This window comes from Pangasianodon hypophthalmus, chromosome 14 (assembly GCF_027358585.1).
Source record: "Pangasianodon hypophthalmus isolate fPanHyp1 chromosome 14, fPanHyp1.pri, whole genome shotgun sequence".
In the NCBI taxonomy this organism is placed as follows: Eukaryota; Metazoa; Chordata; class Actinopteri; order Siluriformes; family Pangasiidae; genus Pangasianodon; species Pangasianodon hypophthalmus.
In genome coordinates, this window is record NC_069723.1 from 2,626,612 (window position 1) to 2,649,923 (window position 23,312).

The window sequence follows — 23,312 nt, forward strand, 5'->3', positions numbered from 1 at the left end:
ATGTGTTATTTATTGTGCACGTCAAATTGTGCTTTAGTGTGGTTCTGAAAGGATCGTGGCTACACACCTGTACAGGTTGAATATAAAAGCACAATTCAACGATTGCAAATTAATCAATTCAATTCAGTTTCGTTTTCAACACTTTAAAAAGAAACATATAATTAATACCAGCAATGTGGATTATTTACCCTTTCATGCTTCTCTTTAAAATGTCTTTGGATGAGAAACTAAAAGTAGACAGACTAATTAGACATTGTTCAATCAAAGTGCTAATTACACAAAAGGATAACAAGAGGACAACAATGTTTTTTTGTTTGAATGAAATGTTCTGTTTTCTGTTTAGCATATTTGGAATTTTTAGGAAGTCAGTAGAGCATTACAGGCTTAAAACACTTAAAAAATTAGAAATCACGAATGAAACGTTGTGAAAAAAGGGCTGCTGGGAGTATTTCCCCTTGCGAGTTATTTCTTTTCAACCACACCAGCTGTGTGTTTGTCTGGCGCTTATTTGATGATATCATCTTGTTGCAACTCTTCAGAAGTGCGGTTGATAGGAACACCGATAAAACTTCATTTATTTAATTTTTTAGTAGTTCTGTGTAAGTTGTATGAACATGATTTCATAAGCCAAACCGAACTAAAGATTGCCACCAGATTTACAAAAGTTTCACTCATTCTATTCCTATTCATGTGTTTGTTCATAAATGGCAAGCCATAAATGACCGAGTGGAATCACAACACAACTGATTAGCCACACCCATGAACCTCCATAAATGGCAAAGCTTACAGAGAGCTGAAAATGGCGACTAAACGGTAAAAGTGTGGCATGCGCTAAATCTTCCAGTGCTACTGCTCAGCCATCACAATGTCTAGGCTACATAGACACACATTCTCCTTCTCCTCGTTCTCCTTTTACAGTTCGCCAGTAGTTTTGTCGTAATTGAATGGCTAGTCTTATTTGACTTGTTGATAAAATCGGAGTAACTCGTCACCAATTATACAATTTGAAGGCAATGAATCAAGGTACATATTAGTGAGTCTACGTGTACATAAATTTAGACAAACTCTGGAGCAAAATGCAGGAAGCGTTTTTTTTTTTTTTTTCTGAACGAACTAGATTATCATGAATACCACATTTCATGTATAAACGTTCTTGCAAATGATTTATGGCTAAATTTGTTTGTATCCAGTTTGAAAAATGACGCCTGTTGTAATTACATAAATACTGTAATAGGTGCATTAGATCCTCCCCCCAAGCCCAAGACAGATTTATAAATGTATTTATGAATGTGGATCTGAGCTGCTATAAACTCTGACAGAAGACTTTTCTCGCTAGCACCAGATGTTTTGACTTCACTGCTGTCGAGCTGTTTTAACTCTGATAAAGTTGAGGATAAACACGCTGCACAGACGCACACACTGTGAATAAAGAAATGCAGTCGATTGTATATCGACTTGCATCTGAGTTTTTTTTTTTTATTACACCGTCCACCCGTGTATAAGTACACTGACAAAGTGAAACTCAAAATGATTCGAAAACTGAAACCTGAAAACGACAATTTACTGTAAAACAAAATATACAGTAAAAAAGAAATCAAAATTTTGACATGAACATGATTCAGAAAGACGTACATAAATATGTAATAATTAAAGCGACAAATAAATTGACAAATTTAAATACAGAATACAGAACCAGTCTGCTCTGACAGTTACCATAATTTACATTTTTTTAATATCTTTTTTATATTTTACATTAAGCATTTAAGAAATTTTGCCCCAAACAAACAAACAAACAAAATTCTAGGTTGAAATTTTGCCAACTTTGTAAATTTTGCCAACTTGTTAACTTTGTAGTTCACTGATAAAATAAAAATGCTGCTTGATTTTCACTTAAATTTTGTGATAAATTTTGCAATAAATTTTGCATTTCATCACTGAAGTCCAAAAGTTAGCAAGTTAGCAAAATGTATCACAAAATTGAATTTGTCCACCAGCTCATTCTTTCTAAGAAAATTACACTTGAGAATTTTGCAGACAAGAAATTTTTGAAAAAATTTTGATACATTTTGCTAACTTGCTAACTCTTCAGTGATAAAATGCAAAATTTATCACAAAATTTAAATCATCCACCAGCCTCATGCACTTTCTAGGAAAATTAAGCAGCATTTTTAAACAATTTTACTTGTTAAAATATTTTCTTTCAAGTGGAACGAAAAATTCCACTTACCTCAAATGTACTCAGTAAGGCATATTTAGTTTCCAAATGTCATTTCTTTAGCTTTAGCACTAAAACTATGAGATTAACATAGCTGACAAGTCATGGTATCATTTAGCATCATGCTAACTGCATGTTGAAATCATTACACTACAGAATAAATTGATAGTTAAACTTTCTACATACATAAAAGTCAGACACCACATGTTTTGGTATACAGTTAGCACAATGCTAATAAACCTCCATTACTAGCGTTGGATCTCCAAATATAAAACTAAAGAAGTAAGATTTGGATGCACACCACGTCTTGTTCAAGTAATTATATTTGAAAGTGGAATCGAAAAGGATAATTTGCTTCACTGGCAAAACTTTCCTTTGAAAGTAAAAGCAGAATTTGATCCCAAACTTGAAGAAAAGACTGCTAAAAAGGTAGCATCGAGACAGTATTGCTAAATTTAACTGTTTTTGTTCTGAAGGTGACATTTGTTACACTAAAATAAAACATGGAAGAAATATTACACAATTTACACAAAGCATGATTTGAGTCTAAGTCAAAAAAACTATCGATCTTTAAAAAAGCTACATTTGAAATTCACACGAATTTGTAATTTTTTTTCAAAGAAAACTGAGGTTACACTAGAGCTTTATGTGCTTGAGACGCTAGTGGCAGATTTGTGTCAAAAGTGAGGTGTGAATCAAATAAAGTTAATTGAACCTAAAAATCGAAACACTCGACTAAATAAAGAGACATTCTTTGTGTTTTTGTTTCGCTAATCAGAAACGGTCTTCGCGTGTTCCCTCATTGTTTGCTCAAAAATTACTTTTTCGCTTGTGCAGCTGCAGTCTTCCGTTATGATTGTGAGAAATTTAAACCAACCTACACTTACTGTCTGTGCATATGCTAGTTAGCTAGAGCTAGCAGCTGATTTAGAAGGCAAAAAAACATAACAATAGCACATCTGAGTGGCACAAAAGAAGGGCATTCACCTTATTATCAGGAGATCGAGAGTTCGAATCCTGACAACACCACCGCTAGCTGTAACCTTATAGCTGATGTTTACCACAGAAACACTGGCGCTAATATCACCTTCACTCGCAATGGAAAGATTTTTCACCTCATCTTTGCTAACGGTGCAAAGACTAAACTTTTGTTAATAAATTGTTTGAGAACTTTTGAAGAATTCAGCACTGAATAAAGGCTATAAATTTACTATGGAAGAATTCTTTCACAGCTATATGGCTAAGGTAACATTACCGGATGTTAGCGTTGATGTTAGTGTTTTATATTTACTGCATTTCAGTTCATTTTCATTCATTGCTTTGCAAAATTGCACAAGTGAAAGAGTTAGCAACACCGTTATCACTGATAGCATCCTTCGCTAATGTTAGCTAGCTGTATTTGCAGTGAGAATGTGAGTGTTTTGGTTTGTTCAGGGTTAAATGTAGTCAAAAGCAAGGTGGTGGTCAGAGCGAGACGCTCCAGATGAATGAAATTTGCGCTGGTTAGCTTCAGAGTCTGTCTGATAAGCTTCATTGACACAGCGTCTCGATTAACATTTCCACTCACTGCGATTGTAGTTTATTTGCCCCAGAAATTCTACTTGTGCTAATAATTCAATTTCAATAAACAATACACAGAAGGTTTAGCAAAAATAGTTCCTTACAAGTGAACAGGAAGTAGAGAACACTTTAACAAAGGCACAAGATCGAACTAAGCTAATTGAATGCAAGCTAATTTAAAAAGTCTTGAGCCTTTCTAAATTGATTTTTTTTTCCTTTTCAGTTTCTTTCAAATTATAATTATGAATACTTCTGACACAAATCATATCTCTCATCCCATAAGTATTCAGCATTCTAAAGTTAGCTGAAGGGTTTGCCAAATTTGGAAATCCAATTAGCCCTTATGTGCCATTTGTTTTAGAATGACCCGTTTTAATCTGTTACTAAAAGTGGAACAATACAAAAAATATTTGCACCAATTTCTCTAATACTACTTTTATACATTTCCTCTGGAAAAACTGGAACAGTTGTTTTAAAAATATATATTTATTCTGCAGAGACGTGATCTTTGTGACATAGGCATCAGCAATCACCTGAACATAATTTAATCTAAAAGAGAGTAATATGAAAAGATTTTAGTGTCATTCCATCACCTTCGTTTCCTATTTCCATTCCCACCAGCGCAAAATGGAGTTACAAAAGCATAAGGCTTAGTAATGCCATTTTCACGGACATTGGACCTCATTTATAAATACAAACAAATTTATTCGTAAATCGAACGTAAGAGTGTTTACACAAGAAATGTAGTGTTCAAGAAAATCCTCTTAGTTTAGGAAAAGAATTCGTATCCCACAAGAGCTTGCGAGTTTGTGTAAATTTACATATTAGTAATGTGAGCCTCAAATAATTGGCTTCAAATCGTACAATTGTTGATATGTTACTGCGATTTTATTTAGAGATTACGCTGTTGAGTTTAAATCACTTATTTTTTTCAAATACACAGCAATTTCGTATCGTTATCTCGTATTAATGGCTTGAAAGAAGGGGTTCCAAAGCAAATCTGTAAATTAAGAGAACAAAAGTAATGGCACCCCATAAAAAAAGGAAGTGTTAGCGTGTACCTGATGAGCTGCAGTGGCTGAGCTGCATTACTGGAAGATTTAGCTTCCAATGTTTACAATGTTTATTTGCCATTTTGTCGTTGTCAACTCTGTAAGCTTTGCCTTTTATGGAGTTTTGTGGGCATGGCTAAATGTAAATCAGCTGTGCTGTGAATGCGCTTGGTAATTTATGGCTGATTGGCGTTTATCAGCATACTCACGTGAGAATGATAATTGTTGACAAAACTACTGTAAATTTGGTGTGAATTTTGAGTTCGGTTTGCCAAATGAAAACACTTACACACAACTTTACTAAAAGATTCATAAACGAGGCCCAATGTATAGATTGCTCATAATTTATAAATGCTCATAAACTAAATTTTAAAGAGAACAATAGAACAGGAGAACAATAGAACTAGAAACCTTTTGGGTTTTAAAGAAATTTTAAAAGCACTGTAGTGTTGAGCACAAATTAATAATTACTAATGCATAAATAAATTCTAAATCAGTGACACTCGTACCTTCTTGCAATCATTTTGATTTTTTTCCCCCCTCACATTTTTGTAGTTCTTTTTCACAAATACTGTACAGCGGATATAAAAAGTCTACACACCCCTGTTAAAATGGCAGGTTTTTGTGATGTAAAAAATTTTTTAAAAATAAATAAATAAATAAACCAAGATATATCATGTCAGAACCTTTTCCACCTTCAGTGTGAAATTACAACGTATAAAAATTAAGCGAAAAACAATCAGAAACATTTTAGGCAAAAATAGGAAAAATAAAAAACTTACAATAACCCAGTTGCTGAAAGGTTAATCAGAATAATTTAATTGATGACAGCTGTATGATAATTACTTTTGAACATGAGGTTGAATGTGATTGGTTCATTCTGAACACAGCCACACCCCCAATTTTAAAAGGGTGTATACACTTATGCAACAAGATTATTGCATTTTTTTTTCTATTTTTCCCTAAAATGTTTCTGATTGTTGTTCACTTATTTTGTATACATTGTAATTTCACACTGAGGGTGGAAAAAGTTCTGACATTTTTATCTTGATTTATCTTGGTTTAATTTTTTTTTTTTACATCACAAAAACCTGCCATTGTAACAGGAGTGTGTAGACTGTTTATATCAGCTGTATGAATTTCATATTAAGTACATTTACAAACCTTATTTATACAATCTCAAAACAGGGAAAAAAAACACTGAAGTGTTTCACTGTTTTCTAAATGGCGATTTTTAAGTGAAAACTCACCACTGAATTATTTACATGTATTTTTGTATACATAATCTTGTATACTTATTCCTCTTTCAAGAGAAAACTGAAAAATTGTCAGAAAAATCAGCATTTAGATTGTGATATTTAGTCTGATCCATCTCATTCAGAGGACAAACACCCGTATTTACCATCTCACAGTAAAAATAACCGTTTTCTTATACTTGTATTCCAGTTTTAAGGATTTGAAAAACAGTAATGATATACTGTGAGTATTCATACAGAATTAGGGCCAGTTCACATTAGCATAATAATAATAATAATAATAATTTTGTCTGAAAAACAGTGAAATATTTACAAATATTCCCCCTAACTAACAAAGTACCCATGACTTTAAGACCAAAAAAGGATCTAGCAAAGCTAATCAAAAGTAAAAGAACCAACAACTGATCAGTTTTGTGTAAATAGCATTTGAAAATTCATTTGTATTTTTTTTCTGACCACTGTATTTAAGATCTTTAACGAATTAATATCTTATCCACAACATCAAGAGGTCACTAATGTGCGCAGCAGCAAAGGCTAAGGCACATTTAGCATAATTCACTGTTTATTATCAGGTTCAGGTTCATTTGTCTTCATGTTTTGTGTTGCTTTGCTTTAGTCGAGTTAGCATTACCTTTAACAACCATATTGTCTTTGGCTAATGTAACTGTATTATCTTTTTGCACCTTATCAAGTGTGCCAGTTTGTGAGTTGCTGTTGTTTCGAACAGAATCTGTCCTGCTTTGTACGGTTGAGTTGCGCTTCAGAGCAGCAGTCGCGCTGGGGCTGTTTCTCTTAGCGTTTATGACGTGTTTGGCAGTGGTTGAGCGCTTGTTTCCTGCCGCAATTTTAGCAGCTGCAATTTTAGCAGCGATATCAGGGAACTGTTTAATGTACAAAGCCCTGGTGTACTGCAGCTCGGGTGTGATGAGCCTCTGACAAAGACGGTGCGTGTCGTTGTCCAATCCCGGGCGGATGTTATATCCCTGGATAACTGCTTGGCCATACTGGAATGGCTTCACTGACAAATCATGTACCTGATCTGGATCCACAGCTTTGCCCCCTAAAAGGCAGGTTTTCTCCAGTACTGCCCTTCTAGCTCTGAGAAGCTCCACTTCCTCTTGGAGTTTAGCACGACCTAGCGATGTATCTATCCGCCTCCAGAAGCTAGTGTTAAAGTGTCGGTACAGCCGCCAATCCAACGAGCTCCACTTCTTCACCTGCTCGATCATTTCCGCACTCAGTGATTTGCGCGATTTCTCACTTCGGCTGTTCAAGCGGAATGACACGACATCCTCCAGTGGCCAGCAGAGGGCGTGTCTGAGCAACACCATAGACTCATCGAAGTACTCCGAGATCAGGATGAGGTGGAATTCTTTCTCCACGGCAGAAATTATAGCCATGGCTCGTTCATCCAGTTCTGCTTTGTCCGATAGTGCTGAGTTCTTGAAGCCAAAGTCGAAGGTCAGGATGTTAAGAGCGTAATGATTATTAGGCAAACTAGCGTTGTAAGAACGGCCGTTGTCGAGCAGAAAGTCTTCGAGGGTCCTGAAATTGTGGAATGCTGGGATTGCTTTGTAGTACGTGAAGATGGACTCCATCATGGACACTGGATTGCGCAGGATGGAGAAATAAAACGTGTCCAAGGGCATGACCTTTCTCACCTGGGAGACAGATATTTATACGTTAAATATATAAGACATCACTAATGCATATTGTCACTAATGTTAGTCCAAAAACATGATGGATTTTTAATGGAAAATTTTTTGATAAATGAAATGTAAAGATCATAGTTATGCCTGGGCCCCAATAGAGGATAATGGGGTGGATTTTGGGGCAGATTTGTCTTTCCTGTGTCTCAACAATCACAAAACATGTCCTGATTAGGACAAATTATCCTGTGGTGTGAAAAATACTTAACCCATCCAATCTACCCATCCAATCCAATCATGTCCTCTCTGTTTTTTTCCACAAATATTAAGCATGGTCAATAAATACAAAAAAAAACAAAAAAAAAACACACACACAATTTTGATGTCATTTGTGACACACCGATAACCTATAACAGTCTAGCTGAACTGTTGTCCTCCATTTTGTTTGTTGTTTAAATATGAAGTCTGTTTTGTTGATGAGAAGTTCCAGGTCCTGAGAATCAGGATCACTGGTTGGGACTCATAATCTGAGAATTACCTGAAAGTGTGTGATTTTTTTTTTTTTTTTTATTCTTGACAAATCTTAGAAGTCAAGAAGTGTGAGGAGGTTTAATGACTGAATGTCAAAACCCTAAAATCTGTAATTATAAGTGAGAGTTAAGGATTAGGGTTGTATAAAATTTTGTAGTGTGGCCCAGGCATTAGTGGTACAAACAGCTCTAATTGAAATGTTAACTTTTATGCATAACACCAAATTTATAATCTAGTCAGTGCTAAACTTTGCTGGAGTAACCCTGACCTGCACAAGTTGGTGTTTTTCCCTCCTGTAATGTCGCCTGCACACAATCTCCAAACTCACCCTCTAGAGTGAGTTACATTTATATTTTGTTCGTTGGTCGCAGACTAATGCGATATATTTTTGGACACAAAATTGAACGTAGATAAACCAATAAAAAATGTTGATAACTTACTTCCTGTACTTTTCAATAGATATGTGATACATGTGTAAGCTAACTAGTTGTGGAGATCCCAATACATTATGTACTGCTATATTGGCTGTAATGCTTACTAGCTGCTTGGCGGCCATCTTGGTGATTCTCCCGGGCAGTACCTTCCAGTCAGTCTCCTTTCTATTTGAATAAGAAGAAACCAATAGACCATAACTAGACCAGAATCTACAGGTATGGCGATTGGCTCTTCTTACTGAGGGGCGGGACTTACGTAATACAGCTGCCGTGTTGAGTGTTATGCACTGTCCTGTTCATATTTTAAGCAGTGGGCTGTATCTACTTAAAATGCCTCTGGCTAACATTAGCTAGCTAGCTTGCTACTCGTTTAGTCGCTCTCATAGTCCCTGTGCAACTCTCCGCTTAAAACGAATGACTTCTGGTGCATCTTTTTTTTTTTTATTCGGAAGCACCAAAAAAGGTGACATAATCCCAGTTCAGCTCATGTGGAAAAAAAGCATATAATTTAAAAACACTGCCTTTTTAAAAAAAAATCTCATTAGACCATTTTCACGTTCAAGCATTCATACTTTCTGACCTCAGACCCTTGGAAGCGCATGTGGTTGCACATGATGTGGAACTCAGTCCCTCGGCGAGACTTCATGCCCTCGACGAAGTGCGACATGAAGTACCTCGGGTAGAAGAGCTGGCTGTGCATGTACACTGGCAGCGCAAACGTCAAGTTGTTGGTGTCGCCATAGCGATACAGGATGTTGAGGATGGTGCTGCTGGCCGTCTTGTGTGTTTTCAGGAAGACGATATGGTTCTTGGGTTGACACGTTTTACCATTTCGGTCGCTAGTTAAAAAGCTTGATGCTTGTTTGACATCATTTCTCTGACCAGATGATCGAGGGTCGGGAAATCCTTTCTGAAAACGGTCCTGTGACAAAATTTGGGCTTGTGATTGTCTTGGGACTTCCTGGTCAACCACTGATTTGCCTTTGGGGTCATGTGGTATATCTGCTTTGCTTGCTAGCTGATTTGGTATCAAGATCCTCCCGGATGTGCTAGCAAGACGTCGAGCTGGAGTTGTGTCCAGATTTTTGCTTGCAGGTTCTGAAATCTGATTCGGTCCCTTGTCTTTTCCATCGCTCCATTGGAAACGGTGGAAGGCGGCTTGGTTTGAATTATAGTCCTCCATGACGGACTGAGCATCTCGCTGTTCAATGAGAAGAGGATTGATCAAATGGTGGTCAGATGGTCTGGTCTTGAAGTTCCTGAGGGAAAGAAAGATTCTTTAAGAAGGAAGAAGAAATGTGAAGAGGTTTTTTTTCCCCCAAAGTCCAGCCAAATTCGATCAAATTTACCAATTTACAGATCCAACTATAGCTAAGAACCAAATAGATTCAATCGCTTGCATAAGTATTGACCTCCCCTTGACATTTTCCACAATTTGTAGTGTTGGAACTACAACCTGGAATTGAAATGGACTTAAATGAGATTATATACCATGAATCTATACAAAAAATCCCATAATACTGAAGCAGGGGAAAAAAATCAATCAACTTAGCAAAATTATTTACAAATAAAAAAAAATGTATAAGTTGTGATTGTAGAATTATTCACCCCCTAATTTAGCTCTGATGCAACCAGTTGCCATGAGAGGTCACAATGGAGTCAAGCACCACATGAGGTTCATGATGTTACCAAAGCCTGCAGCTAAAAATGCAACAAGTAACGCTAGCATGAACAGTTTCTTTCAGAGTGCAGTACTAATTCTCAGATAATCCCCAGACAAAATAAAGTCAGTGAAATTGTTGAGTCAACCTAGAACAAATCAAAGCATGTTAAATGAATGAACCTAACTGAATCATATTGGATCAGACTTGATTTGAATCGTATTGGTGCCGAATCGAATCATATTGGTGCCCAATCAAATAGTATTGGTACAGAATGTAATCGTATTGGTGCCGAATTTAATTGTATTGGTGCCAAATCGAATCATATTGGTGCTGAATTGAATCGTATTGGTGCCGATATTGAATCGTATTGGTGCCGATATTGAATCGTATTGGTGCCGATATTGAATCATATTGGTGCCGAATCATATCAGATCAGTAATGAATTGAAGTGTATCGAATTGTTACTTGTTTGACTGTATCGTTTTCGTATTGCATCATACACTACGTATCTGGATGCATATCATCATCTGAAAATGGGAGAATCAGACATCTAGAACATTCCTAAACAAACAGCATCATGAAGAACACGGCGCTATCAGAACAAGTCCGGAAAGAGGAGGCCATCCACCAAAAAATCAGTCCCTGAGCATAGAGGGAATTTTGAAAAGTTCAGGGGGGAAGAATACTTATGCAAGGCACTGTACATAAATTTATATATTAAAGTATAGAGAGTGGATGAATATAGTCATGGATTAATGTCTGAAAGAACTATCAGCTCATTCCTAACCCGAGATCAGACGTGTCCCTTCTGTGTTTTCCGTCATAATTCACAAGCATTAAATATGATCAATCAAAAGTGACTCCAAGGTGAAAAATAACTAAAATACCTCTTATTAGTATTATATTAGTAATATAATAGATGTTTGATGTATTATACGATCAGAACTCACCAAGACTGACGAACCGCACTCAGTAACTGCAGGCCCACACACAGTACGGTCAGAAACATCAGAACATGCCATATAAAACGCAAGTGAGTGGAAAACACTGTCCTTACACACCTATAACACACACACACACACACACACACACACACACACACACACACACACACAGTCAGTAATTAATAAGACAAGAACATTATTTCTATAACTAATATCTAACTAAAATATATATTAAAAAATTAAGCATTCACACATTTTTAGGTTTTGTGATGGGTTGTTTACTGTTAAAGAAAGAAAGAAAGAGACAAACAAACAAAGGAAGAAAGACTTTTGAAAGAAATAAGAAAAGAAACTAAGAAACTAAAGACAAAAAGGAAGAAATAAGACAAAGAAAATATATAACTAAAAAGAACAAAAGAATTCAAAGAAAAGACAGAAGAAATAAAAAAAAACAAAAGGGAGAAAGAGGAAGAAAAAAGAAAAGAAATATGAAATACAGAAAGAAAGAAAGAAAGAAAGAAAGACAGAAACAAGACAAATGAATAAACAAAGAAAGGAAAAAATAATGGAAGGAAAAAAAGAAAGAAAAAAGGAAAAGAACCAAAAAAAAAAAAAGAATCACTCAATCAAAAAAAAAAAAAAAAAAAACAAAGTAACAATGGAAAAATTAAGACAAATAAAAAATTAAGACAAATTAAAAGAAGACAAAAAATATATAAAAAAAGCAATAGGGAGGAAGAGAAAAAAATACTACGACAAAGTGTGTGAAAGAGAAAGATATCATACAAATAAAGAAAGAACAACAGAATTAAAAATGAGTAAAAAAAACAAAAGATAGATAGAAAAAAAAGAAAGAAAGAAAGACAGACAAATGAAGAAACAACATAATGGAATGAAAGGATAGAAGAACAAGAAAGAGGGAGACAAAGAAGGAGACAACAAAATGATGAAAAGAGCATGAAAGTAAGAAGAAGAAAAGAAAGGAACGGAGGTGTGAAAAAAGAGAAAGAATGGAACAAAGAGAAAAAGTGTTTTTCTCCTCTCTTCTTGTAAATCTTCAGATTTGTGTCATTTGTTCAAATTTTATGTTTTTACCAAGCACGGTTACATCAGCCCCACACACACACACACACACACACACACACACACACACACACACAGGCTCAGAACCCCACACTGCTGCTGAGACAGCTGGTTTTAGACACTCTTCCTGTCTCGCTGGCGAATACCTCAAATATTTCAAATCTACTGCAAATAAACTTCTAAGCAGCAGAAATCTTACCCACATGGACCTGATAATGATTTCCTCCTTGTACAGCCTGCACGCTCGAGACGCTGTATACGTGACAATAACCAACGCAAAAGGTACAGCCGAAAAAAAAAACGGCAAAAACGAAATAAACTAAATTACTTGATAAATAAACGCATAAAAAACGTTTTAAAAATCCCCAAATTCTCTTTGTTTTTCCGTCAAAATTCCAGCTGTTTTTTTTTTATTCATTATTGATTAATTTAGGGGAAAAAACCTTACATTTTACTCAGAGTAGTCATTACAAATCACGGCCATCTCTTCTTCTCTCATCAAGAATCGTCTCAACTCATCTGCGTAACCTTCTCAAGCTACGCAATGTAGTTAGCGCTACAGCTAGCCGTGGGCGTCTGAAAATCGGCCTACCTCAGTAACACGTTTCAGTAGCAAAGACGCATCTCCATTGCCTCACTCGAAGGCTTGAACTCCATCTACACATAATGTTACTAATTTGCTAACATTAACTAGCTACATTTAACCAAGTTAGCCTGTTTTCTCTTTGCTAACGCCAGGTTACACTAGCATCAGTTCCAGGATCCAGGTTACACTAGCATCAGTTCCAGGAGCTAACATAAACTGTCTAGTGAAATTTTAGCTAACGATGGTTATTTACATGATATTTTACTTCTGATTAATTAGCTAGCAAACTACAAAGCGTTTGAGCAGTAAACTTACAGAAACCAAATTATGTTTTCAGGCAAAGTTGCGTTGTAACTAAGTTACTTTTCACATGAAAACACGACTAGCTGAATTTCATCTGTTAAATCATTTACTTTTTAATAATTTAAACTTTTACTTTCACTTGAGTACTGGACTGGCTGGACACTTACACTTTAATTGAGTAAGATTTTGACATATTATCTACACTTTCACTTAAGTATGATTAAATAATATAATAAATAATATCATTTCTGCACTTGAATGCTCCTTTCTTTCTGTATTTAGTTCTCAGTATTTATGTAGTTTGGTGTTGTTTATTCCCAAAGTGATATATTTTTGGAATTTACATTTAAGCAATATTGCATGAGCAAGAGTGCAGTTATATCGAATATCGGCACGAGCTCGCAGGGCCGTGTACCGTAGCTAATCCCAGCCAAGCCGATATTCAGTATAACCACACGATTGTGAGTGCGATGTTGCTTTTATACAACAGTTCTATAAAGAAGAAATAAATATTGAGTAAGTGACATTTCAGACACAATATAGACAAATTTTTTGTTTATTTTAGCTAGAGGAACTAGATCTTGAAAAAGCTACGCTCATTTTATAGCATGTCGGCTAGCTGGCTAGCTAGCTCACACTGATTTGTACGTTCCTGGTGAAATTGGCTTCACTTCTTCCTTTTCAAGGTTCATATTTTAAGTCAAAAGTTATATTCCTGAAAAATACCATTCACTGTAGTATGTACTGTATTCTACTGTAGTATGGTTCGAACTAGGAAGTGGAATTTTACGTGGCGAACACAGATGAGTGGAAATACACAGTGAAACGTCCCAATGCGGTTATAGCACTATTGGAACACCGCTCGACCAATCAGATTAGTGGACCAGAGCTAACTGTTGTATAAATATCACTTGTATGATGACTGTCAATCAAATATATCACGATGCTTCCTTAATCCCATTGGTGGATTGACGCGTTTGACCCGAGACTCATCAACAACCGGATAAAATTGTCCTTGTCTGGATCATTAGTGTAGACAGTTTGTTGTTCAATGTGCAGGAAGTGGCTCATTGTCTAAATCTTACACTATGGGGAAAAGTACTGACTTTAAAAACCTCAGTGTCAGTGCTGTGCTGATAATCCACTGCCCACATAATATCCACTCAGTGATCCTCCTTATCCATTACCAGACATGGATATGCAGAGCAACAAAGTTAAAGTGGAACCTCAGAGAGTCCTGACCCACTTTGTAATGGAAAAGCTCTTTTGTTAGGGTCACTACAGCAGAACACTTTTGGTGTGTTGTAAAAGCTGAAAGGGAAATCCTCTCTAACAAGCGTCTGGACACAAAGGACGGCCAAATAGTTTCTCAAGTTCCCTTAGGAGCCTTATTCAGAACACCAGATGGGTTTCGTCGGAGTTTCGACATTTGTTCCAGAGGTTAGAAACATGACCAAATCTGAAACTACTAAAGGAATACAACACGTGGCTTACTTCCTTATCATTTTCATTACAGCAGCTATAAACAGCTGGCAGCTGTTCTGTTACCGTAATAAGACAAAAAAAAAAATTGGCTTGTCACGTTACCAAGAAACCCCCCCCCAAAAAAAGCGTACACTCTCCTCGCAAAATATCAACAATTCCAGACTTGTTTTTAATAAGTTCATGTGGAGCGTCCGCCATTCGTGTCCCTATGAATGAGCTGTTACTATAGAAACGATAACGTATTCAAACGAGCACATTAATGCCAACTTGTGATTCGACGACTGTCCATGCCGCTGTTCTAGAAAATGACTCAACACCTTCTGACCAATCAGAAGCCAGTATGTTAAAAATAAATACAAAAGCTACATCACGTACAACAAAAATCTACATCGGAAGTAAAACGAAAACAAGAATTTTACATTTCGCTCTAAATCGAATCTATATCAGATCTCAAATTACGCAGGACCTGATCTGCCAAAACTAAAAATACTATATTTAAGAAAATAAAATAAAAGTATTTTTATAAAAAATTGAGGGAGAAATTCAAAAAATTATGGTTATATTTTATGGTAAAATTATGGTAAGATTTTATTTATGTTATCTACTTTATTTATAAAATCTACTTTTGTTTTGCTCATTTTTTTTCCCTACATTTATTTAATGAGTACTTTTTTTATTTTTGTCTTTTTTTATACTGTATTTATTTCCTGTAACAACCCATCCTGACATGTTTTATTCAAAATTTTGTTTAATTTGAATTCATTTAAATTCATTCAACTAATTAAAAAAAAAGGTCCCATCATACTTTTATAGTTTCAATTAATGTTGTATGTAAACGGTATTTGTTTCTTTTGTTTCATTTATTTTTGTTTTTTCTTTATTTCTGAAGTCCTTTGTGTATTTTTATGTTAACGAGCTGTCCGTGAAATATGTCTCAGTGCTCTTTTAATCCTATTGGTCGACTGATATCATTTTGCACGGACTGATTAGAAATTGCAGGACCGGGAATTGTGGCTTGGTGTGTGTTAGTAGCAGACAGCTCGGGATGTGACTCCTGGCTGACCTGAATGAAGAAAAAGTCCTGGTCTGGATTAATTACTCTTGCTTTTGGCTGACGGTTTGCTCCAGTCCGCTGAACGTGATCCGGAGTCGAATGTGCATTTGAACCACATGACTCGTCTCACACTTACAGGATATTTATATTCAGCTGTATAAATAACACAGGATTCCAAGTGTATTTAACGTTAAGCAGGCGGGAAAATGGTCCGAGCTGCTGCCAGGAACCTCCTGCTTTCCAGCACGTGAAACCAGTCTTAATGAAATGTTGAGTTTGTTATTTAAAAACAGTGCTGTGAGGGATCCTGCCCCAATCTCCCGCCCCACTCATCACACAAACCACTTCCATGTGTTGTCCTAAAAGACACAGGAAGTTATCAGAGACAGCAGCTGTTAGAGGATCAACACACATTCAGTCACATGACTAATCTCCGGCTCTGCCCTCAATTGCTCTTGCCTTGGTGTGAAAACCACGCCCCCCTCATTATCATATACATGAGACAATGCGGAAAATGAATGAATAAATAAATAAATAAATAAATTAAGGAAGGCAGAAATAACAGAAAAATGGATAAATAACAGAAAAATTTCAGTAATGAGTAAAACACAGAAAGAAAGAAAAAAGAAAAAGAAAGAGAAAAAAGGAAATATCCACAGCAATAAATAAATACATTAATAGATTTATTAATTAATTAATGTGAGAAATAAATATAAAAATGTATAAACAGATACCTATAAGTTTAAAATTAAATTTATGTCATCTTTTTTATTCACTAGGTTCTTTTTTGCTAGGTTAATTTATTATTATTATTATTATTATTATTATTATAGATTTGGATTTAAATTTTTTAGCTAACTTAATTTTCAATTACTAGGTTATTTTTTAACTCACCATATTATTCTTTTTGCTAACTTAATTTTCACTCGCTAGGATTTTTTTTCACTTGCTAGTTTGCTTTTTTTTTTTTTTTTTTTTTTTTTTTTTTTTTTTTTGTTACTCAGATTTGAAATGGTTTTAACAAAAACTACGTAGGAGGAATGACCAGCATCAGCCTTGTGATTGGTCAGGGTGAAGTTACCATAAGGGATTAGCCACGCCCACGTTCCATATAAGGAGGAGAATTTGTGGTGAGTTTCATGTAGACGCTGTAAAGTCGGCGTTTATTCAGTCTTTGTGCTGCTTAAAGTCTGCACAAGACCAGGGTTAACCTCATTACAAGACATTCACAGATTCACAGATTCAGTTTCCCTGCGGCTTTAAAATTCAATCAGAGCAGTTAAATATAGACGTACGTGAAATTCAGTCCCAGTGCTTGTGCTTTTTTTTTTTTGACCACACTGAAGTGGACATTTATACTGACATTTCTACTGAAATGTCTGTGGTCAGAGTATCGGGAAAAAAAGCTTAAACTGTTTTTCTTCTTGTGCAATGGCTGACTTCTGAGAATTCTACATGAAGTTTGGTTTCAGGATCCTGCAGAGAGCGGAATGAGATGTTTGACAGATGAAATCTGTGCTGGATGAAACACACGCGTCTATAAATAATCACTGTTATGGAGATGGATAAACACACTCGCACACGTATGCAAACATCAGGAAGGAATAAAAACTCCGTAACGAAGGTACCCGATGGCCACAGAAACATCTGGAGAGAGGAGTGTGTGCCCAACTCCCAAAACACACACACACACACACACAGGGGAATCATGGAAGCACAGTCTACATGCAAAATAGTCTGAAGTTCATGAAGAGATGGTTTGAAGCAGTCTGAACAGCAGTGTGAGACCGGTTACACACACACACACACACACACACACACACACACACACACACAGTAACCACATAACTTGACTCCTATGGAAAATTCATCCAACATTCAATAACCAGCTCTGTTCAAATAAACACTGTGAAGTGAGCTAGCCGCGACTTAACTAACGCCTCGGTCCAAAAATAACTCATCCCACTTCCAGGTGCGGAATTTCAGACTGCGGTGAAAATGAAAGCAGGATGAAATATAACAGCACTGACACCTACTACTCACGTGTTCTCGATTCCGATTGGTCAGAAGGGATTGATTCATGTTCTAGAACAGTAGCTCTAAAACAGTAATCCCGTCTGCAAGGTTCTCTTCTAATACATTAACGTTTCTATAGTAACAACTTCACGTACGATTCACATAAATGGATTAGGGAGAGAAAAAAACATGTATTTGTTGACCTGGTGAAGTTTTCTGTAAAGTAGATGTTTATTTAACATTTATGGAAGGAGTCTCCAGTGTCAGTAACAGTAACAGTCAGTATGTTTTACGACGTCTTCAGGACAGACGAGTTTACGCTTTGTGGTTTCTTCGTAACTCTAGAAACTATAAACGGTTGTTCACATTAGCAAACTGCTGTGGTATAAGAGGAATAAAACACTTGGGGATGTGCGGTTATTAGAAAATAATCATGGTAACAGTGACTCCACTTCATCACACCGCTCCGTCATTGATTATTTTCCTACATCAGCACATCCCCAAGTGTTTTATTCCTTATTTAAGGTCTGTAACAGTTAAGTGAGTTCAAGATTTGAACGATTGTTGCCATGTTCATGAAGCTCCGCCCCCAGGATCTACAATGGCCCATAGAGTAGTGTCTATAAAATGACTGGCAGGAGGTGCGTCCAAACACAAACAAGCAACAAGCAACGGGTTTTCTCAGCCACTTAATACACTTTTGCTAAGGCCATGGCTTTTTTTTTTTTTTTTTTTAAATCATGTTCTACATATCTTCCAGGTTTTTGTACAAGCAAGGAATAATAATAATACTAATTTTAAAAAAATGACAGCTGCACCTTAAACAGATTTAAAAGGACGGTTTGGTTAAAAATGAAATGTCTGCTAACGTCCCTTAACTTTAAATTTAGCTTCTTTAGTTGTGTAATGAGGTCATTAGCCACATTTGAAGTCACCCTAAATTGTATTTTTTAAAAATTTTTTCAATACAGTTAGGGGAAATAATTTGAGTGCTCAGACTGGTCCAAATCTATGGAATTATATTTGTGCTACTAGGAGTTAGATTTTAATTTCCTGACTGCTGATTGGCTAAAAATGGCAACGGTGTGTGTTGTGCTGTCAGAATTCAGAGCTCTATTTTGTATGTCAGATTAAAATTTAAAAAAAAATTAAAAAATTGAAATTAATTTAGAGAACATACGTTCATTTTGGTTTTGATGCCGCATTAAATATATAATAAAAATTTTTCATTACAGGCAAAAAATAGTTTTCTAAACAAGTTTTGAAAACAGAATTGGTGTCTTAAAGCTTTTTGTACGAGTCTGTTGGTGATGTAAACACAAAACTGTAAAAATAAATAAATACATAAATAAATAATTAAATACATTTTTTTCATTGTTTAAAAATGTAGATATTCTTGTGGCTAATGTGAGAAAAATAGACTGACTACAAGGCATGAGACGATAAACTAAATCCATGATACGAGACATATTCCAGTACAAGCTTCACTTCATGATACTGACACAAATAAAATATTAAGTTCGAATACATTTTTGTTTGTAATGACAACAAATAGATCCGCTGCAATATCAATACATTGTATTGTAAGAAAAGTAGATCAGGAAATGGATTGATGGATGGATTTTATTTTGTATATTTCCTCATCCCTCTGAAGTTAATTTCTGGTTCCGCACAACACACAACGAGCTTCTGAATGGTTTTTAGACGCGAGTGTGACTTACATCAAGCGCAGGACACAGGCTTTGATTTTTAACTGAAAGTGATGAGCAGTAGTGTACTACTGGCTGTTTCAGTATTATTTTCCTAGTTCACGCAGGTTGACTGAAACGAGGCTTGACCTGTGTGCCAAAACTTTATGGACTATTAATGAAGCATGCTTCGAGGCAGTTATGTTTCCAATCGCAAACTTCCTGCTCTATATGCTTCTATCTCTACTGCTGCTGCTTAGTGTGTACGAAGAGGTAGTGCTCATAATGAATATTAAACAAAAATATCGCAATACATCTCAGAGGAATAACATTCATCTCATAAGTTTTTTGTATCGCGATATCCAAGACGATAATATTCCGTTTCATGTCTACTGACGACCATGCCGGCATCACCGCTGTACTGAGAATAATACAGTGCCCACATAACGTCTGCTCCGTGGTGCTCCCTTTCCACTGATGGATGAGGTAGAGGGGGGCCAATACATTGTACAGAGCTACAGTAATTGTACACCTATGAAATGATATATGGTATGGATGTAGAAGATAAAATTGCACTGACACAGTGTGTAATGGGAAAAAAAGCTGCCGTTAGCAAAGCTGCCGTTAGCACCATCATTTCTAACACCTCTGAGGATTATGGATGCTTGGGTCTTTCAAAGATTTAAAAAAAGAAAATGTCAGTATAAGGTGTCATCAGATTATTTCCTGTTAACAGACTTAAGATGAATTATTGTGGACTTAAAAAAAATACACAGAATGGTATGAAGAAGCAAGAAGCAAGCCTGCGGCTGACTTCTTTGTAGCCCAGACTGTAGATTCAGTGACAGTCAAGGCAGAAGTTTCTAGAAGTAAAAAAAAAGTTCTAAAAAAGTTTCCAGTTCCAGACACAAGTATTGTTGTGTTGTTTTTTCCCCCCAATTTTAGTTGAATTTACATTTGACATGACACCATGTCCGCATATGCTAGTTCAACAGTAATGTAGCTAATATTAGCATCAGTTACTCACACAACCTGCACCATGTGACATGATGTAATTAAGGAATAAAACACTCACTGTGGTGCTGTTATAGAAAATAATCAGTGACGAGGTGATGTAATCTCCTGTGACGGAAAAATTTAGCTACAGCTTTACCACTGACTGTTACAAAGCACTGACACTGGAGACTCCTTCCATAAACATTATATAAACATCTCCTGATAGAAAACATCATCATATAAATCCCTGTATGTTTTTCTTTGTTAAATAACAACATGTAACCGGGTTAGATTATGTGAATCGTCCACCATACAAGACCCTGTGTATGAGCTGTTACTATAGAAACGATAACGTATTCGAAAGAGCGCGTTAATGTGACTACTGTCAGAGGTGCTGAAAAGAAAAATAGAAAATTAATCAACACATTCTGACCAATCAGAATCATTCAGCAGTGCTGTGGAATAAAAATGTAGAAAACAGAAAGTTCAACAACACAAAAGGAGAAGTATCTTTCTTTCTTTTTTTCTTTTTTTTCTTTTTTTTTAAAGAAAGCCCTTTAAATTCAATACAGTGTAATACTTCTTGCAGTCCTGATTTCTAAAATTTCATTCCAGGCAATTTTTTTGTAGATTATGTAACATATTATAGAACCATCATGACACCGATCTTAATATTTTCTCAGAGAAGATTGCAAGGTTTCATCTCACGAAGCTAGGAATCTGCTAACAGGACAGGAAACGAATAAGAAAGCAGATGAGTTATATTTCTAAATGCAGACAGAACATTAAAGAATACCTCAGCATGGTGACAGTACTTCTCTCAGAGAGCAAACGAGTGCTGAGCCACGCTTTCATCTGGCCCACAAACCACAGAAGAATGACTGCGATGAACTCAACCCAAGCTGGCTGCCAGACCACGGGGCCACATCTCCACCCAAATGAGACCGTATCTCCATAACAATGTTAAATAAAATACAATTCGCTGCATTTGAGCCAATTTTAGCCCAGATTCCATGTGGCTGCACGCAGCTGGGCCGATTTTTAGACTTATCCTCGTCATAACTCATGCTCCTGTGCATAAATTCAGCCATATGAGACCTGAACTGATCCGCATCTGCACTACATGTGATATTATGTACGATGGAAAGTGTGTAAATATTGTCTTAATGAAATATCCCCTTAAGTAAATATCCTCAGGAGAGCCCTAAATTATAACATTCATAATTTATTAAGTACATTTATAATTATTAGTTTACATATTTAGCAACTCAAGTCAATACAAATCATAATTTGGGTCCTAAAAGCACATAATATCCATAAAAAGCATCAATAATTTTCATGGAAATAATATTTTACTACAATTTGATCAATATCTTTCAAAAATCTCTCTTATTTTCACCTATAATATAAATACTAAAAAAAAGAAATCATAGGCTGATAGAAATGTGAATGTCATGTTACATTATATTTTAGCAACATACATTTGTTACAAGTTCAAATTTGAATAAAAACAATATTTTAACAAATTGAACAATAAAGTGCTTTAAGTATGAAATTTTGGTATTTAATAGAAAAGTTAATTTTAGCCCAGTAAAAGTCTCAAGGGGTACTTTAAGGTTCTTGAAGTGAGGTCCGGGTCTGTGATGTAGGCTTTATCCAGGGGTCCCTGACTGTAATGTTTGTTTGTTTGTTTGTTTGTTTGTTTTAAATTACATGACAGTGATGAAGAGTACGATCAACTAGTATCAAGCATATTATGGTTGCTTTTTATTTATCATAGTTGTCAGTCTAATCTAAAGCAGGAAGTGCTGTTAATATGATGTGCATTGCTTCTACAACTTGGTGAGTGGAAAAATAAAGCTCAAAATTAAAAAAAAAAAAAAACTCTAATGGCTTGAATAAACAAATATTTACCCTGTTGTTCTGATTTATTTTAATATTTTTAAATACTTTTACTCTGGAAGTGGTTGCAAAAAGTTGTAGAAGGTAAATTTAGGTTGATGAGGTTCAGCTGACAACAGAATACATATTTTGTTATTGTTGTTTTGTGTTTTTTTTTGTTTGTTTTTTAAAATTGGAGCTGAAATTTCATTTTATTTTCATATAAATATTAACACACATCCTATAGTTTATGAGTGATCTAATCTAGCAGCTACCAGCTGAGGAGTAAAACAGACAGAGAAAGTAAAGTATCCCGCATTAATGAACTTGACCCAGGGGGACTCACGCGCTCCACGGCGGGATGGATCCCCGGAAAGACGCGTTTCTTTCCCGGAGCGCGCGCTTCAGCTGCGGGAACATGGTGTCGCTGTGTCTGACGCGGACCGCATGCCACTAGACGCGGCTACAGATGCAGAGCCACACCCGCCGAGTCCCCGGTACCAAGCACTCCACAGTCCCTCTCTCACCGACGCTCATCTCAACGCACTTGTGACTCCTGACACCTCTAAGCCGCCAGACTGCGAGACTCCGCCCACTAACACTTGATTGGGCGAGACAGAAGAGAGAGAGAGAGAGAGAGAGAGAGAGAGAGAGAGAGAGAGAGAGAGAATAATATTTGTGCCATCAGGATTTGCATTTCAATATAGCCATAACTTTAAAACCACTGACAGGTGAAGTGAATAACATTAATTATCTTGTTACAGTGGCACCTGTCAAGGGGTGGGATATTAGGCAGCAAGTCAACAGTCAGTTCTCAAAAGTTGATGGAGCAGGAAAAATGGGCAAGTGTAAGAGCGACTTTGACAAGCGCCAGAAGACGACTGGGTCAGAGCATCTCCAAAAGGTCTTGTGGGG

At 36.1% G+C, this 23,312-nt stretch overlaps 1 protein-coding gene across 2 annotated transcripts; it reads right to left on the reverse strand.

Moving 5' to 3' along the window:
- Window positions 1-442: 442 nt before the first annotated feature.
- On the reverse strand, window positions 443-22,959 carry gal3st2 (galactose-3-O-sulfotransferase 2). 2 transcript variants are annotated; one of them, XM_026943506.3, is made up of 4 exons: window positions 22,744-22,958; window positions 11,312-11,422; window positions 9,278-9,956; window positions 444-7,744 (listed from the first exon to the last, which is right to left on the reverse strand). In XM_026943506.3, exons 1-4 carry the CDS (start codon window positions 22,815-22,817, stop codon window positions 6,674-6,676), a joined length of 1,935 nt encoding a protein of 644 aa, XP_026799307.1. In that variant the 5' UTR covers window positions 22,818-22,958; the 3' UTR covers window positions 444-6,673. The 2 variants fall into 2 exon arrangements, with proteins under 2 accessions (XP_034166391.1, XP_026799307.1); XM_034310500.2 differs by lacking the exon at window positions 11,312-11,422 and having other exon boundaries at window positions 443-7,744; window positions 22,744-22,959.
- Between the last annotated feature and the right edge of the window lie 353 nt (window positions 22,960-23,312).